The sequence below is a fragment of the Quercus suber genome, unplaced genomic scaffold (assembly GCF_002906115.3).
Source record: "Quercus suber isolate HL8 unplaced genomic scaffold, Cork oak 2.0 scaffold_120, whole genome shotgun sequence".
Taxonomy (NCBI): domain Eukaryota; kingdom Viridiplantae; phylum Streptophyta; class Magnoliopsida; order Fagales; family Fagaceae; genus Quercus; species Quercus suber.
Window position 1 is genome coordinate 770,017 of NW_027069585.1, and position 19,301 is coordinate 789,317.

The 19,301-nt window shown below is 44.0% G+C and overlaps 3 protein-coding genes across 3 annotated transcripts; 1 reads left to right on the forward strand and 2 right to left on the reverse strand.

Moving 5' to 3' along the window:
* Window positions 1-8,034: 8,034 nt before the first annotated feature.
* On the reverse strand, window positions 8,035-10,410 carry LOC112011304 (uncharacterized). The gene has a single exon (XM_024043678.2). It carries the CDS (start codon window positions 10,408-10,410, stop codon window positions 8,035-8,037), a length of 2,376 nt encoding a protein of 791 aa, XP_023899446.2.
* A 646-nt stretch (window positions 10,411-11,056) lies between these two features.
* Window positions 11,057-12,631, reverse strand: LOC112029773 (uncharacterized). The gene has a single exon (XM_024062459.1). It carries the CDS (start codon window positions 12,629-12,631, stop codon window positions 11,057-11,059), a length of 1,575 nt encoding a protein of 524 aa, XP_023918227.1.
* A 4,056-nt stretch (window positions 12,632-16,687) lies between these two features.
* LOC112025119 (heat shock 70 kDa protein) lies at window positions 16,688-19,165 on the forward strand. Its single transcript, XM_024057783.2, has one exon. It carries the CDS (start codon window positions 17,012-17,014, stop codon window positions 18,977-18,979), a length of 1,968 nt encoding a protein of 655 aa, XP_023913551.1. The 5' UTR covers window positions 16,688-17,011; the 3' UTR covers window positions 18,980-19,165.
* The last annotated feature ends 136 nt before the right edge of the window (window positions 19,166-19,301 follow it).

Genomic DNA, 19,301 nt, shown 5'->3' on the forward strand with positions numbered 1-19,301 from the left:
ACTATGGTCATATAAAAATTCTAAATCCAATTATTAAAATATTGCAAGAATATTTTGCATTGTTTAGAAATATATTTAGCACAAATAGCAAGAACTTCTCAGTGCAATTCCTCAAGCAAGATATTCCATTAGTTGGGAAAAAAATATAAAGAAAAGCAGAACAAAATTACCATGGGACATAATGTATTTGATCACTTGCAATTCCCAAACGTTAATAGCAAGCATTCCAGGTCCAGGGTCAATGCCGTAATTAACAGCTTCACACATTCATAGATTCACTCATGAAATTTTTGTGTTGTTTTGAGTCGGGAACTGAGTACCAAGCGGAGAAAGCACGAAATCTAAGCTAGATGTCATCCAATTCCAACTGCATTAATTTAGACATTTATTTAGAAAGGCTAATATAATTATTAATAAACCATAATAAAAAAGTTTTAACATCATTTTCATAAAAAATATAAAAAAATTATCTATAAAATTAATTATTTTATCATTTTTCCATAAAATGTTTATAAAGTAATTTTTCATTTAAAAAATAAAAAATTGATTTATTAGTGATAGAGAAAATGGGAAACAGAAAAATGTTTTGAAAAGGTAGAGAAGAAGAGATTAGAAAAAGAAAAGAAAAAGGCAATATTAGAAAAGCAATCATGAAAAGAAAAATACATAACCAACAAATAATAGTTTTAACAATGTCGAATGAAACATACATCTTTGAAAAGAAAAATTGTGATAAAATAAGAAAAGAATTGTGGAAACCAAAGCAACTGTAGAAATAAACTGAAAGAGAGACTTGGGAAAGAGATTAAAAAAAATGATGGGATTAGTAAAAAATTACGAAAACAAAAACACACAAATTAATAAATTAATAATTTCAATAATGTCAAAGGAAACAAACATTTTTGAAATTGGAGATAATAATGAAGCGAGCAAAAAATTGAGAAAATTAAAAAGCCTATGCAAAGAAATTGAAAAAGAGAAGTGTGAGATATATATAAATAGAGATAATGTGTACTTACACATACGATAAAGAAGAAGATATTTGGAACCAAAAAAAAAAAAAGGTTGAGATTTGGAAGTGGTGAGAGCGGGATATGGGAACTGTTTGAAACTAGGGACGGAGCCGGAACTTGGAATTAGGGGGGGTGGCTCTGCTTTTGCTTAGCTGCTTGAGGTTTTTTGTGTGTGCAGTTGATGCGTGCATTTGTTACTGGGTAATGACAGAATTATTTTATTTAAATTATTTTTAAGGGTCGAATTGTTTGTTTTGGTAGAATTGGTTGATTGTGTTGAATTTATTTTTAGCTTTACTATTAGTCATTTTTGTTGTTGGACTAATTTTTTTTGAGCTTTTATATTTTGTTTTAGATTTTAGATCTAGTGATTTTTTATGGTCTTTAAAATGAGGAAAATGCTAGAGTTACAATTTTTTTTTACAAATTGTTGATGCGGTGAGTGGTTACTGGTAAGTAAAAAAGTTGTGTAAGTAGTGGTTCAAATGCGAATCAATAAAAATTTGCTACCTTAATAGTTTGTAGAAAAGTTTGTGGCCATATATTATTATTCTTAAAAGAATCAACAATAATGTTAAGGGGCAAAGTGTAATTTGCCCCTTGAAACTAAAACCATTCAGTTTGAGTTTGTAGGAGTGGGAGAGTAGAAGTTGATCTAAAATCAAGGATTTTGAAGCTAAAAATTTGAGTCCTAATTTAAAGGTGAAAAAAATTATGAGTAGAGAGACAACTGCACTTTAATTGGATATGTGTTCAAGACATGGGTAAGTGAAACAAATTATGAGTAGAGAGATAGCTGCACTTTAATTGGATATGTGTTTAAGACATGGGTAAGAGACTAAGAGCATTAGTACCCGGCATACTATATGCCATATGTTGTCTTATTTTATCATCCAAGCACAAAAAACACCATTACTCAGTCTTCTACTCCTAAACGAATTTGCAATTGTGCTACAATACCATTGTAAATTTACGACAGTACTGTAGCAACATTCTAAAACCAAATAATATTTTTTCATTCCCACCTATAAATATTTGCCTCTTTCTCTCTCTCTTGATAGAACATAGCTTCTCGGTCTCACATCTTTCTCACGGTGGTTCATTTTTTCTGGCGTGGTCGTGGATTTGGCGTTATCTGGTGGTTCGGCGGCATGGTCATGGTGGCGTGGGTCGTTTTTTTATTTGCTTTTAATGGGTTTTTGTTTCGGGTTGTTTTGGGTTGTTGATAGGTTGATCGATGGTTATGGGTTGATCGAATGGGTCGAGATTGGTGTGGGTTTTGATTGAGTGGGTCGAGATTGGCATGGATTTTGATCGAGTGGTTCGTGCAGCGGCGGAGATTGGTGTGGGTCATGCCGAGGTTGTGCGTGGTGGAGATGGGCGTGGTCATGGCATGGCGAGATTGGGTGGCTCGTGGTAGAGGTGGGTGGGTTTTGATTTTGGGTGGGTTCTGATGGGGTTTGGGGTGGATTCCGATTTTAATGGGGTTTTGATTTTGATTTTTAGCTATGGATTTTGGGTGGGTTTTGATTTTTTGCTATGGATTTCTAATGGGGTGGATTTCGATTGGTTGGACTTTGGTTGGATTCTGGATTCCACTTGGTTACTTTGGATTTTGGATTCAGATTGGTTGGTTTGGGTTGGTGTGGTGGTGGTGATTGTGGTGGGTGGTGTTTGGTCATCATGGGTCACTGTGGGTCTGTAATTGTTATATTATTCTTTGCTCATTGTGTTGGTTTGATTTAAAATGATTATTGGTGATGGGTGGTGTGACTATGTTGCTCAGCGGAGTTGGGTGGTGTGGTTGGGAAGTTGGATGGTGGTGGTGATGGTGGATGGTTGAGACAGAGTAAGAGAAACAGAGATTAGAGAGAGAAGTGAGAATATTTTTATTTTACTTTATATTGTTTTAATGTGTAGTATGGTAAAATAAAAGTTGGGGATGTTATGTGTGTTGTAAAATGGTATGATATAAATGATAAAGTAGTTTTTGGGATGGTGAAAGAGAATTTTTTGTAAAAACTGAATGTGAATGCTCTAAGAATAAGTGAGAAGTTAGAATTAAAATACAATAATAATAATAATAACGTGAGAAAAAGCTAGTGTTTAATGAATTTGAAATGTAAACTACTATTTTTCTTATTTATTTATTTTTAATTTGAGAATAGACATTATATGACTTATTAATAAGTTCTTAAGGTCTCATGATATCTATGAGATCCTAGGTTAGCATCTTGGGGCTACCCTCGAAGGATTCCTCCCTAAAATAACCTAATGTGTATAAAATGGGGGCTGCATACGTCTGAGGGAATAGTTAGATACTCAAAAAGGTTTGGATGCCCTTATTTATCAATATATAAATACACACACACATTAGCAACTTAGCATTCTTTTCAAAACCTAAACTATTTACTGATAGAAAATAAAGTTTGGTATTCTTTTCTACTGTATTATGGTGTTTGATTGCCAAAGTCTCTAATTCTTTTTCTTTAATTTTTTTTGTGCGGGTCGCAAATGAGGCCTATGGGCTCAGCCCCACTTGGGCTCACAACTTATTTGTTTGTTGGGCTGAATTTCCTACTATGGGTAGTTCTCCAACTAAGAACTCAATGAGATCACTTTTCTCTTTCTCGGCAACACACTACTTCCTCTTCCTCCCCTCAACTGTTCTCTGTTTCACTTTTCTATTGCCACTCTTCTCTCCCCTCTCTTTTTCCAACCCTTCTCTTCTCAAAACTTCTTGTATTTATAGTCCATAGTTTAGTGGAGAGGTCATAATTACTTGCCAATGAGTGCAACCGGCGGTCCAGTATTATCGATCGTAAGTGGGTGGTCAGGTAGGAGTGGGAAACGGTGAGGGTGGCGTTGGAACTTGGTTCCCACCTCTACGATAGATCTCGGCAGCGGTGCCTCTCCGAGGCACGGCCGGGTAGGTACAGCGCGGGGCATCCCGAGAGTCAAATATCTATCACTGCTTGGGAAGGTGTTGCCGAGAAACAATGGAGAGGCAAGACTCGGGCTTGCAGTATGCGTGGCCCGGGGGTGGGCCGCCGGGTAGAAGGGGATTGGCCTCATGGGCCATATACCCAGGCCAGGGTCCAAGGCCCAATACAGGATACGGTGCGGGGCCGGTACAATAGCCCTCCCTTGATTCGCTCCCCATTCTCGGGGGTGAATCAAGGATCGCAGGGGGTAGATACCCGTTTGGGGAGTCGAAGGGTCGGTGCTCGGTCGTTGATGGGCGCATTAATGCGTCTCAAAAGACGCGATTGGAGTTGACTGACGACCTATCCGTCATTACTGTCTGACGGTTCGTGAACCGAGGCGTTACGCGTGTGGCAGTTGAAGCGACGGTCCGCGTGTTTTCCCCCCAGTGGATTATTTAATGCTTCTCATTTTACTCTCCATGCTTATAAATAGTCCCTCTAGTCTCTGGTTCTCACTTTCGCATTCCTCATTTTACAATATTTTACTCTGCCGAGCATCCCTCCTTCGTGGTTCTTCCCCTGGCCCAGAACACACTTCCACTTAGAGCCCACAGTAAGTTCCTTTCCCTCTTCTTACTTTTTCTGTTTAGCCAGTTCAGTCGATTCTTTGATAATCGTAGCATTTCTTTTCTCAATTTTCTTTAGAAAACACTCGCTTTGAAAAATGAGTTACTCGCACCTCCTTTCTTCCGAACATGCTTTGGCTAGATTTAGGGAAGCATATAATGTCCCTAGTGACGTAGATATTGCCTACTGCAATATGGGCGATATCGACATCCAGAGGCGCCGTGGTGAGAACACGGTGTTCTTTCCCTTGATGGCCATTCTTGAGGGTGGGCTCAGGTTCCCGGTTGACCCTCTAATTCTTAGCACCCTTAGATTCTACGGCCTTTGTCCCGACCAACTCCCTCCCAACTTTTACCGGGTAGTGAGTTGCGTGAGTAGGCTGAACCAGTTGTACGGGTTGCAACTAAATCATTTTGACATTAATCAGATGTATAGTCTGTGCGGCAATATTGAGTCTGACTATTATATAAAGACTAGGGATGTGAGGGTACGGCTTATTTCATGCCTACCAGATTCGAATCGTAACTCGGCAAAAGATTTCATTCGGGTGAGCGGCAATTGGTTTGCCAAGGAGGTCCCCTGTGCGTTTTCGCCGCGCGACGTTGGTCGGTGACTAGCCTTTATTTGCTTTGGTCTTGTTGATTTTGGTGCGGCTATGTAATTGTTAACCCTTATTTCCTTTGTGCAGAGAGCAAAAGATTTAGGCCGGACATCAGAGTGGTACATGTTCGGGACCTGAACTTCATGCTCAGGTCGGAAATCTTCGTACATACAGACGGACAACTCCGAGCGTCCCACCTCATCCTCGGTGTCAATCTCGTCTACTCAACTTGGCAGGCGTTCAGCCAAGCTTTGCTAGTTGACAGCCCTCTCCTCTCATATATCGACGTCCGACACGCGAACTTCTTCCCCCCAAGGCTAACCGTAGGCGAGGCACGTGATCTCGGCCCCCGGTACATTTGTTCGGACGAACGAGAGCCCATCCGTGACGAATCAGCCGAGCGCGTATCTGCTGAGCGTAAGAGACGCGCCCACGAGCAAATCCAACAAGCTCCTGCTCAGCCCGAGAGAACCGTAGAGCCCGAGGCTCCTGTTCGGGAGGTGGAGGGTGCAGCCGCAGAACCGACTGACTCTTCTGAAACAGGATCCGGCCAAGGCTACACTATGGTGGCTAGGAGGAAGAGGACGATCGACCGCTTCGTCCCGAGTGCCTGGCCTTCCGTGCAGCAACAACCAACCCCCCGTCAGGATACTTCGCCCCCCGCTGTCCCATCAAACCGAGTTCGAAAAAGGCCGCGCACAACCGACCAAATTCAGACGGGCTCGGGCAACGTGCCCCCACGACCTTCGGCCGGTATTGTCATCCGGGAACCGGTGGCACAAATCGGGGTTGACCTAGCGTCTACCTCCCGTGCTCCGGCGGCATGGCGGCCCTTCTTCCAACTCGGCGGCGAGCCTCTTCCATCGACAGCCAGTGCCCGAGTATGGGACAAAGGTTATGGTGGCCGTGTGGCGTAGAGTCTGGCGTGCGGCATCCTCTTGCCCGAGGACTTGCATGCTTTCACGGAATCGACGGACGAGTATTTGGGAAGGCGTTTGCAGTGGCACACCATAGCGGTAACTGTTTTACTTCTCTTTACGATTCTCGGCTTTCTATTTGCCCATGCATGTGTACTTTTCATTTTTCCTCACAAAGTGAATATTGTGTGGTCAGGCTGCGAAAATGTCGTATGTTGTGGACGGGAGGATGAAGGAGTTAGCCGAGGAGGTTGAGCGAGAGAAGGCTCTGAAGGATGTGGCTGAGGCCATGGCGAAGGAGAAGTCGATAATAGCCGAGGAGGCAGAGAATAAAATTGCCACAGCCGTAAAGGCCCAGGCTCTTGCCGAAAGGAAATCCGAGGAGCTGGAACGGCAACTGGGCGGCACCGAGCTCAAATTGGCAGAGGCCCAGAGCTTGAATACCATGCTGGAAGGGCAACTGGCCGACTCAAAGGCGGCGCTGGAGGCTTGTGAAAACAAGTGGTATAACGAGGGGTTCGCGGATGCCGAGAATTCGGCGGAACCGGTCATTCGCCAGGCCCACAGGCTCGGATATGAGGAGGGTTGGTTCGCCGCTCTACAAGCCTTGGGGATTCCCAAGGATTCTCTGTTGAGGGATTGCAACAAGATCCCTTTCCCGAGCATCCCCCAGACCGAGAATCCCGCACCCCTTGTCATTGATGAAGAAGAGACCTCCAGCATGAGGGAACTGGTGAATGCCATCGACTCTCATGCAGTGCCGATTGATATGGAGGGAACCAGCCACCCCCATGTCAGGGACCAAACCGGGGAGGACATCCAGCCGCCAACTCCTCACGCCGACCAACGCTCTCAAGAGGACGCATCCTCCGCACATGTGGCAGACATCTAATAGTTGAAAACCAACCCTTTTTTATTTTTCCTTTTCTTAAGAATTTTGGTGAGCGGAATTGCCTATGTCACCGGGTTGTGGTGACGGGATAATTTGTTTGTTGTCTTTCCTTTATTTGCAGTTGCCGGGTTTTGGCAACAAAACGCTGATTTTAAGTTTTATGCTTTATGAATGCCTTATCGTGTTGCTCTTTCATATTTACTGAGTAATGAACTTTTGTCGGTTGCCTTTTTATTGTGATGTGTCCGACCATAGCTAGGTTTCCACCTGCTCGGTGGTAGTATCGAACCGAGGGTCAGACTTCTGTCCTCGAACTCCTAAGGTTTCCACCCGCTCGGTGATAGGGATCGAACCGATGGTCGGGTTTCGGTCATTAGAACCAAAAGGCTAAAGTTTCCACCTGCTCGGTAACAGGAGTTGAACCGAGGGCCAAGTTTCTGTCCTTAGAACAAAAAGGCTTAGGTTTCAACCTGCTCGGTGATAGGGATCGAACCGAGGGTCAGGTTTCTGTCCTTAGAACAAAAAGGCTAAGGTTTCAACCTGCTCGGTGATAGAGATCGAACCGAGAGTCAGGTTTCTGTCCTTAGAACAAAAAGGCTAAGGTTTCAACCTGCCCGGTGATAGGGATCGAACCGAGGGTCAGGTTTCTGTCCTTAGAACAAAAAGGCTAAGGTTTCCACCTGCTCGGTGACAGGGATTGAACCGAGGATCAGGGTCATAATGATGCGGGTCGTCTTAAAAAACATTGCTAGTATATACACAAAACATATACAATAGGTTGCGGTTAACTTTATGCCCGCCGTATCGCCCATCAATGATAGTACTTCTTGAGATTATGGACGTTCCACGGTCGGGGCAGCTGTCTCTCGTCTAGGTCTTCCAAAAAGTAAGCCCCGGTGCCGGCCACGGCTGTGACTCTGTAGGGTCCCTCCCATGTCTGTGCCAATTTCCCGGCACTAGTGTCCCGCATGTTGCCCACGGCTTTTCTGAGGACTAAGTCCCCGGCGACAAACTCCCTCGTTCTTACACCTCGGTTGTATCTCTGGGCGAGCTTCTGCTAATATTCCGCGAGCCGTATTGTCACCGTTTCGCGGTACTCTTCCACCTTGTCCAAATATCCTACCATCATTTCGTCGTTTTGGGCGTGATTGAACCCCGCTACTCGCGCACTGCATAGATTCACCTCGGCAGGGATCACGGCTTCCGCTCCGTACGTGAGAGAGAAAGGGGTCTCCCCGGTGGACCGTCTAGGAGTGGTTCGGTATGCCCACAAGACTTTTGGAAGTTCCTCGGCCCAGTTTCCCTTTGTGCCCTCCAGCCTTTTCTTCAGCCCACTCACAATCACCTTATTCACGGCCTCAGCCTGATCGTTGCCCTGTGGATAAGAAGGAGTTGAGTACCTGTTTTTGATACCGAGACCACCGCAAAAGTCTCGGAACGCCCGGCTGTCAAACTGTAGCCCGTTGTCCGATATGATAGTGTTCGGCACCCCGAACCTGGTGATGATATTTTTCCATACGAATTTCTTTACTTCCACATCTCGTATGTTGGCCAAAGCTTCCGCCTCCGCCCACTTGGTAAAATAGTCGATGGCCACCAAAACGAACTTTCGGCCGCCCGTCGCCCGAGGGAATGGGCCGATGATGTCCAGCCCCCATTGTGCAAAAGGCCAGGGACTGCTAATCGGGTTCAGGTGGCCCGCGGGCTGATGGATCAAAGGGGCATGCTTTTGACACCGCTCACACCTAAGCACATACTCGGCGGCGTCTTTCTGCATCTGAGGCCACCAAAACCCCTGAGTCATTGCTCGGTGCGCTAATGAACGTCCCCCGACATGGCCGCCGCACACCCCAGAGTGGAGCTCCGCCAAGAGCTCGCCCACCTTCTCCGGGCGTAAGCACAAAAGGTACGGCCCTCCGAAGGACCTTCGATACAAAGTCCGGTCTTCCGCCAACCAATACCGAGGAGCCATCCTACGGACCCTGATGCCCTCTTTTTCGTCACTCGGCAGTCGGTCATCGGCCAGAAAGTCGATTATGGGGTCGATCCAGCACGGGGCAGGGGCTGCGATTGCGGTGGCATTAATCCCTGTAGTTCCCGAGTCGCTGATTACCCTGACGCTCGGCTTCGGGATAAGCTCGACTTTGATTTGCCGTGGTATCTCTTCGGTTACTGACGACGCCAGCGTGTCTAGGGAGTCAACATGTCTGTTCTGTGTTCGGGCTATGTGGAAAACCTTCACCGTGTTGAAGCGGGCCATAACTAGCCTTGCTTGTTCTAGGTATGCTTTCATCCGGGGATCTCGGGCTTCAAAACTGCCCTGTACCTGATTAACCACCAGACGCAAATCTGAATATAGTTCAATCTCCCGAGCCCCCAGGCTCGAAACTGCCCTTAGTCCGGCCAGAAAAGCTTCATATTCTGCCTCATTGTTGGACGCCCTGAAACCTAATCTAAACGAGTGTTCTAGTCGTATTCCTTCGGGGGTGATCATAACAATTCCTGAACCGGCGCCCGTGGAGCTCGACGCGCCGTCTACGAATACCTTCCACGGTCGAGCCTCCAGTTGGCAAACCATCACTCCCTTCTCTCTGGGTGAAAACTCAGCAATAAAATCCGCGAGGACCTGGCCCTTCACCGAGCTTCGAGGTCTGTACCGTATGTCGAAGGAACCGAGTCGAGTCCCCCATTTGGCTATACGGCCCGTGAAATCCGACCTCTTCAATAACGACTGTAATGGGTACTTGGTCAGGACGTGTACAGTGTGAGCTTGGAAATAGTGCGGCAATTTCCTGGTGGCGTGTATCAGGGCTAATACGAGTTTCTCCATGGGCAAGTATCTCGTCTCGGCGTCGACAAGAGTTTTGCTGATGTAGTACACGGGTTGCTGGACCCCTTTGTCCCTCAGTAGCACAGCGCTCGCGGCGTGCTCAGATACCGCCAGATACATGAACAAGTCTTCACCTGGCTCTGGTGCCGTAAGCATGGGCGCTTGCGCCAAATAAGCCTTCAGATCCACAAAGGCCTCTTCGCACTCCTTGCTCCACCGAAATCCAGTCCATTTCTTCAGCAGTTGGTAGAACGGTCGGCAGCGATCTGCGAATTTTGAGATGAACCGGTTAAGGGCTGCTAGCATCCCGGTTAGTATTTGCACTTCCTTCGGGTTGCTCGGTGGATTCAGTCTTCTCACAGCTTCTATCTGGTCGGGGTTGACCTCAATTCCCCGTGTACTGATCAGGTACCCTAGGAACTTCCCGGCCCCGACACCAAATGCGCACTTCTCCGCATTAAGGCGCAACTTGTGTCGTCGGAGAACCTCGAAAACCGCCTGGAGGTCCTCCATATGCAGGGCTTCCTGTTTGCTCTTAACCACCATGTCGTCGATGTATACCTTGACCGTGCGCCCTATCTTGTCTCGAAAAATTCTTGTCATCATTCGTTAGTAGGTGGCCCCGGCGTTCTTCAATCCAAAGGGCATCCTCGTGTAGTGGTAATTCGCCTCCGGGGAGATGAACGCCATTTTTTCTTGATCCTCGGGCGCCAGGGCGATTTGGTGATACCCTTGGAAAGCGTCCAGAAAACTCATCCTCGGGTGCCCACACGTGGCGTCCATCAATCTTGGGCACGGGAAAAGGGTCTTTTGGGCAGGCCCTGTTTAGATCGGTGAAATCGACGCAGACCCTCTACTTGCCGTTCTTCTTCTTCACTACCACGGTGTTCGCCAACCAATCCGGGAAGAAGATCTCCCGAATTACTCCTGCCTGCTTCAATCTCTGAACTTCCGCTTTTACTGCCTCGGAGTGCTCCCAGGCTAATCTCCTCGGCCTCTGCTTTTTAGGGGCGAATGAGGGGTCGACTCTAAGTCTATGCACGATGAATTCGGGGTCCACCCCGGGAACCTCGTATGGACTCCATGCAAATACGTCCACGTTCTGTATTAGGAGTAACAACATCTCTACTTTCTCCCGGTCCTCCATGCTCTCTCTTATTTGGAAGTACTTGTCCGTATCCGGCAACACCTTTACCTTGAGCATGCTCTCGGCGCGCGGGACCTCCTTCTCGGGCGGGCTCTGTGATTGCTATAAAGGCGTCCCCGACGATGAACATTTGGGGTCGGCCTGATCCTTCTGCTCTGTCTGCTCCTGCTCCCAATTGACCATGGCGATCAAACATCGCCTGGCCGCCTGCTGACTTCCTCGTATCACCGTGACACCACAATCAGTATGAAACTTGACCCTCATGTACAGAGTGGACGGGACAGCCCCCATCGCATGTATCCACGGCCTCCCAAGAATCGCCGTATAGGGAGAGTATGAGGCCACTACGAAGAAGCTTACCATTACCACTTTGCCCCTCATGTTCACGGGCAGAGAGATTTGCCCATCGGGAGCCACCATTTTCCCGTCGAACCCAACCAGGGGAGTGTTGTACTTTGACAGATTCTCAGCCCTCAACCCAAGCCCCCTGAATAGGTCCGGGTACATAACATCCGCTCCGCTTCCCTGGTCTATCATTATTCTCTTCACAACGAAGCCGCCAACCCTCGCCGTGACTATCAACGCGTCGTCGTGCGGCTGAATGGTTCCTTCCAAATCATTGTCGCTGAAAGCGATTGGCTCTCGGGTCGGTCTGATCTTCTTCGCAGGAGGTGGCACGCCCGTACTCCCCTCTACCGATACCATCGTTAACACCTCCTTCCCCTTTGCCGTGGAAATGCCACTCGGGGTGACGTGAATTACATCAATTACCCCAAGAGGGGGCGGAAGGGGGTTTCCTCCGTGTGGGGCGCCATGCCTTGTTCCTCGATCCCCGGCATCCGTCACAAAATCCTTGAGGTGTCTTGCCTTAGCCAACTGCCCGAGGTGATCCTTTAGCACTCGGCACTGCTCGATAGTATGCCCCTGGTCTTTGTGGTAGGTGCAGTATAGGTTCTGATTCCTCCTAGAGGGGTCGCCAGCCATCTGGTTGGGCCACCTGAAGTACGGCTCGTGCTTGATCTTGTCCACAATTTTATGCACGGGCTCCTTGAACGTCACGTTCACCTCCCCTACTGGCGCTACTGGCTCTTGAATCCTCAAATTTCCCCGTGCCTTCTGTTGAACACCGCTCTGCCGGGGGCGATCTGTCACCAGCGCTTTGCCCTTGCTCTGTATTCTATCATCTTCCAACCGCTTGTACTCCTCAATGCGCCTCATCAGCTGCCTCATATCCTTGGGTGGCTTCTTAGTTAATGATTCCCTCAACCCCGACTCGTCAGGCAATCCCATTCTGAAAGTGCTCGCTGCAATCTTCTCGTTCCCTCCGCCAATCTCGTTGTAGAGCTCCCAGTATTGGCTGGCATAATCACGGAGGGTTTCCCCTGCTCTCATCTTCATAGATAGCAGTGCGTCCACCGGTTGCTGTTCCCGGCTGCATGTCACGAAACGGGAACCGAACTCCTGTATTAGCTCGGCGAAACTGTGAATGGAGCCCTTGTGCAACCCGTTGAACCACCTCAAGGCCGTGGGACCAAGGCTGGAGGGAAAAACCTTGCACATCAGAGCGTCATTGCGGGTATGCAGAGACATCATCTGGATATAGTGGCTGACATGCTCCACGGGGTCCGTCTTCCCACCATAAGAATTGAACGGCGTTCGCGTAAATCTGTCCGGCATCGGTGCTCGCTCAATGTTCGCTGAGAACGGGGACCGAGCCGCCCTGCGCAACGCACGGCTCATTACATCCATGGCCGCATTCCTCGGCCGTCCCTCTGGAGAACCTGAGCCCCGATTCCCGTATTCCCGCGACCGAGAGCGATTTCGCCGTCAAATATCTATCACTGCTTGGGAAGGTGTTGCCGAGAAACGATGGAGAGGCAAGGCTCGGGCTTGCAATATGCGTGGCCCGGGGGTGGGCCGCCGGGTAGAAGGGGATTGGCCTTATGGGCCATATACCCAGGCCAGGGTCCAAGGCCCAATACAGGATACGGTGCGGGGGCTGTACATTTTTATAAGAATATTTTTTTATTCTTGATTCTTTTTCCACATGTGTTTCGCATCCCACGGAAACTTTTAATGCAAAAATATAGGTCTTTTTTTTTTTTTTTTTGGGATACAAGATAGAAATTCTATTCTACCTTAATCTAAGTGTATATGCGTGTGAAACTCTCTCTTGGAGACTTAAACCCTTAACCTAGAGGTGGCAAAATTTGACACAACCCGCAAACCCGACACGACACGACACGACATGAAATTAGCAGGTTATGGGTTGACGCTTAACGGGTTCATGTCATATTCGGGTTGACACGGCTGACCCATTTAATAAATGGGTTGGGTTAGTGCTGAACACATAGAACTCATTTGACTTGTCTGACCTGTTTAATTAAATGACATTTTACCCATATACCCTTCAAACTCTAGGTATATAAATATATTAGTTGTTGTGATTTATTTTCTTTGACATATTGTGATTGATTATTTGTGATATTAGGATATGCTTTAGTTTTGAATGATTATTTGTGATACAATTACTCGTTAGTTCTGAATTTTATATTAAAAATATTTATTTGTTTGTTTTTTCATAATTTTTTTTTCTTTTTGATAAAATCTGATAAACAGGTTGACACGACTGACCTGTTTAATAAATAGGTCGTGTTAGGGTTGAGGAATCTTGACCCGTTTAATAAACATGTCAGGTTAGTGTTGACCTATGTAGTTGAATACTTATGACTTGACACAACATGAACTCGACACGCGAACACGAATTGCCACCCCTACCTTGACCCTTGCCCCCCACACCCCACAAACATTTATACTTGTAGAGTGACCGCCGCACTAAGGGTGTGCGGTGGTAAAAAACACAGGTCTTAACATAGTGTAAAATCGTCATACTTTAATGTAATAACAGTTATTGAAATTTTTTTTATCTTGTTTTAAGTATTGATTTTTTCATAGAAACAAAATTGATAATAATAATTAAGTAGCTTTGGTGTTTATAAAGAAAAAGTAGATAAGAACAAATACATTATTGAAAATAATTAATAATAATAATATATATATATATATATATATTTTATTTATCCATAGGAAAGTGCCTAAATGGGTTCATATTTTAGGGGAAGTTGGGCTAGAAACATGTGTTTTGAAATTTGGTATTTGACGTTGTTGACCCTATTTTTAAGTGTGATAAGGGTATTTTCGAACCACATAAAAGTCTAGTTGAAGAAAGAAAATTTTATGAAGAATCTTGTGAAGTTATATATTGATCTTATCCCTAAAACATTTGTAGTAGAAGTTATTGGTTACTAGATGAGGTATTTTTGACCTTCAGAAGAGTCCAGATCAAAGAGAGGAATCTTATTATATATAGTATAGATTTGTATTTGATGTTGTTAACCCTATTTTTAAGTGTACTCATTGTGTTTATTGATGATGGTATTTTCAAACCACATAAAAGTTCAATTCAAGAAAGATAATCTTATGGGAAATCCTGTGACGTTATTGATCATAAACATTTGTAGGAGAAGTCATTGGATATTGGATGAGGTATTTTTGACCTTTAGAATAGTCCAAATCATAGGGGAGTATCTTGTTATATATCGTATAGATAGAATAAACTTTATAGTTTAGGAGGTTACAAATCAAACCATATAATTTTGTTGTTGTTGTTGTTGTTTTTATTTTATTTTATTTTTATTTTTAAAAGAGTAATACTATAAGCACAAACTATTTTATAATATTTTTACAAATTGTTGTTGTGGCCAACTTCTTATTGGTTTCCATTTGGGTTCACCATTAACATCATTTTTACATTTACTAATAACTACTTGTCACATCAGCAGTTTGTAAATTTTTTTGTAAAAAAGTTTGTATCTCTAACGTTTTCTTAAAAAAAAAAAAAAAAAAATAAAAGCCTTATAATTTTGTAAGTTATGCATTAGTTTATACTTTTATAAGTTACACATTAGCCTAAAAACTTCCAAATCTAGTTCAACTAAAATCTTGATCATAAGAGAGAAGACAAGATTTGAACTGAATTGGATTTTAAATGACATGATTTAATTTGTAACTTATATCCGGGCAATTTTTTTTTACTCATTTTTTTCGCATTCATTTTCATATTTTAAAATGTGAACATTTTCCATTAATTGTGATTAATAATGTAAAATATTGAATATAAGCAAGGGTAGGAAAATTTTCCCAATTTACTTTGTAATGTCATGTGTGAAAAGTATAGAAAATTTAGGATTATATCTTTTATCATGACGGTAATGTGATAGATTATGAGTGGTAGATAAAAAATGTGATAAATTATTAGTGATGAAGAAAAAGCGTTAGATCTATATAAAAGTGACAGACAATCTTTCCTGATCTGTAGCAAAAAAAGTTGCGGTTCTAGAACTAGAGGTGTGCAGCCAACCCACTAACCCAACTCGTCGGGTTGGGTTATGAAATTTTTTTTAATAGTAGGTTGAGTTGGGTTCAGGTCATAACAATCACAACTAGCCTGACCCGACCCGACCTACCTATATATTTAAAATTTAAATTATATATATTTAATATGAATTTACAAATATATTTTATAATTAATAATTTTTTATTAACTTTTTTTACCCTATTCAGCTTTTCCTATATAAAACCCAATTACTTTACAAACTCTAACAATCTTATTTCTCTCTATACTGCCTCCTGCTTCCACTCTCCCACTTCACTCTTATTTGTTTATAACTGAGTTAAGATACTAGTTCGTGTATATTTTGTTTATAAATTTAGTTGGATATATTTTGTTTATAACTGAATTAGAATACTAGTTTATGTATATTTCATTTATCAACTTAGATGGCATGTAGGATTTTTTTTTTCTAATCAATACAATAATAATAGTAAGTCAAACTCATGGGTTCAACTCGACCCAATCCGATCCATGTGGATTGGGTTGGATTTTTTTTAACCAATTATAGTGAGTTGGGTTGAAAAATTTCCTTAACTCGACCTGACCCAATATATGCACACCCTTAGAACATGTTGAGAGAGAGAGAGAGAGAGAGAGAGAGAAGTACCATGGACGTGAGAGATGGTATGAAAGTATGAACTCGAGAGAGGGATGAACGTGTAAGCCAAAGAAGAACCATGTGTAGTCAAACTACTTGGCAAGCTCCCACCTCTTCACTCACACGACCCACTGTTCTCCCCCACGTCAAAATCCCAATTCCTTCCAAAATTCTTAAACTACTGTCATGAAACTAAACTCATATTCCCAAAATGCCCTCCATTGCCCACCCCAACTTGAGAAAATATACTATGTTTCTATAATACCAATTCAACCTTTGTTTTGATATTTACTATCCAATAAATGAGTGACACTTGTTTAAAAAAATAACATCAAACTATTCTAATAAATGATTAATTTATCTTCCCAATATTATAGAAGATTATTAGTAATTTATTGGAGTAGTCTGATGTAATTTTTTGAAATATGTGTCACTCATTTATTAGATAAAAAATATCAAAACCGATACTGAATTGCTATAACCGAAAATGATATGCTGTCTCTCTCAACTGACCCTGAACTCAACTCACCCCTACCAAACACGATGGCACACAAGTAAAATTCCAACAAATTCGGGCCCACTTTTATAAATCAACCTTCCCCCTCGCTCTGGAATTTCTAAAATCCAAAATTCTCCAGAACACTCCACACTCCACTCTCATATTCCTGTTTCTCTCACTTTTTCCTTCTAGTTTTCTCTCGAACTCTCTCAATTTACTTCAAATTTTGACCTTTCCCCCTTCGACTTTTCACTGGAACTCTCTCAAATTCTCTCACATTTTCCTTTTACAGTTTCCACTTTCCCCTCGAATTTTCTCAAACTCTCTCTCTTTCTCTCTTTGAAACCGCTATAAATTTATTCTCACCTCCTACTCTAAACCCATCATAGAGTCTCATCATACACAAAGCAAACTAAACAATTCACAGACGCTCTTACCAAACCAAAAAAAAACCAAAAGAACCCAACTTTCTTTTCTTTCTCTGTATCTGAATTCTGAGTCTTGAACATGGCAGAAACTAGCGGCAAAGCTATTGGGATCGACTTGGGCACGACCTACAGCTGCGTAGGCGCGTGGCTAAACGATCGAGTTGAGATCATCCCAAACGACCAAGGCAACCGAACCACCCCATCCTATGTGGCCTTCACTGACACAGAGAGGCTCATAGGCGATGCAGCCAAGAACCAAGTCGCTATGAACCCACAAAACACCGTGTTCGACGCGAAGCGCCTCATTGGTCGTCGATTCTCTGACCCTACGGTTCAGAGCGACATGAAGCTTTGGCCTTTTAAGGTTATTCCTGGACCCGGTGACAAGCCAATGATTGTTGTTACGTACAAAGGCGAAGGGAAACAATTCTCGCCTGAAGAAATATCGTCAATGGTGTTGACGAAGATGAGGGAGACAGCTGAGGCTTTTCTGGGTCAGCCCATTAAGAATGCTGTGATTACTGTTCCGGCTTATTTCAATGACTCGCAGAGACAGGCTACTAAGGATGCTGGAACTATTGCGGCTCTCAATGTTATGAGAATTATCAATGAGCCCACTGCGGCTGCTATTGCTTATGGGCTCGACAAGAAGGCCTCGAGGAAAGGTGAGCAGAATGTGCTGATTTTCGATCTTGGTGGTGGTACTTTCGATGTGTCTTTGTTGACAATCGAGGAGGGTATTTTCGAAGTTAAGGCCACTGCGGGTGATACTCATCTTGGTGGTGAAGACTTTGATAATCGATTGGTGAATCACTTTGTGGCAGAGTTTAAGAGGAAGCATAAGAAGGATATTAGTGGCAATGCAAGGGCTTTGAGAAGGTTGAGGACTGCGTGTGAGAGAGCGAAGAGGACTCTGTCTTCGACTACTCAGACAACAATCGAGATTGATTCCTTGTATGAGGGAATTGATTTTTATGCGACGATTACGAGGGCGAGGTTCGAGGAATTGAACATGGATTTGTTCAGGAAGTGCATGGAGCCAGTGGAGAAGTGCTTGCGTGATGCGAAGATTGACAAAAGTCAGGTTGATGAAGTGGTTTTAGTAGGTGGGTCGACGAGGATTCCAAAAGTTCAGTCTCTTTTGCAAGACTTTTTCAATGGGAAAGAGCTTTGCAAGAGTATTAATCCTGATGAAGCTGTGGCTTACGGTGCTGCGGTTCAAGCTGCGATTTTGAGTGGTGAGGGGAACCAGAAAGTGCAAGACTTGTTGTTGCTAGATGTTACGCCTCTCAGTCTTGGGCTCGAGACTGCTGGTGGTGTTATGACTGTGCTAATTCCGAGAAACACTACAATTCCGACTAAGAAAGAGCAAATTTTCTCGACCTATTCGGATAATCAACCTGGGGTTTTGATCCAAGTTTATGAAGGTGAAAGAGCTCGAACTAAGGACAACAATCTTCTCGGAAAATTTGAGCTTACTGGTATTCCTCCAGCGCCAAGAGGGGTTCCTCAAATCAATGTTTGTTTCGACATAGACGCGAATGGGATTTTGAATGTGTCAGCAGAGGATAAAACAGCTGGGGTGAAGAACAAGATTACAATTACTAACGACAAGGGAAGGTTGACCAAGGAAGAGATTGAGAAAATGGTGAAAGAAGCAGAGAAGTACAAGTCAGAGGATGAGGAAGTGAAGAAGAAAGTGGAGGCAAAGAATGCTCTGGAGAACTACGCTTATAACATGAGGAATACTGTGAGGGACGAGAAGATTGCAGGGAAATTGGACCCAGCTGACAAGGAGAAGATTGAGAAGGCAGTGAGTGATGCTATAGATTGGTTGGAGAAAAACCAGTTGGCTGAGATTGATGAGCTTGAGGACAAGTTGAAGGAGTTGGAGGGACTGTGTGGCCCTATTATTGCTAAGATGTATCAAGGTGGTGGGGCTGGAGATATGCCCATGGGGGGTGACATGCCTGGTGGTTCTGGTGGCTACGGTGGTAGGTCCACTGGAAATTCTGGATCAGGGCCTAAGATTGAGGAAGTTGATTGAGGTTGCTGAAGTTGGAGTATTGGGTTACTTTGTATTGGACACTTTTGTTTGGGCCGTGTGTAGGCTTTTGAAGTTTTGATTAGTTAATATGTTTTTCCTACTTTTTGTTTATTAATATGAATATGTAAAGCATGTAACCAGAGGTTTTTATGTTATAAATAAAAAATATTTTCAGTTTTCAGTTTAGGCATCAGAATTTTGTGATGAATGATTTATATATTTTCCTTGTGAATCCTTTCCATTATTATGTGATTATCTTCTGACTTGAGTTCCTAAATAAAATCGCTGGAGTTTCATCTTGAGGGCCCATTAGCTTACCAAT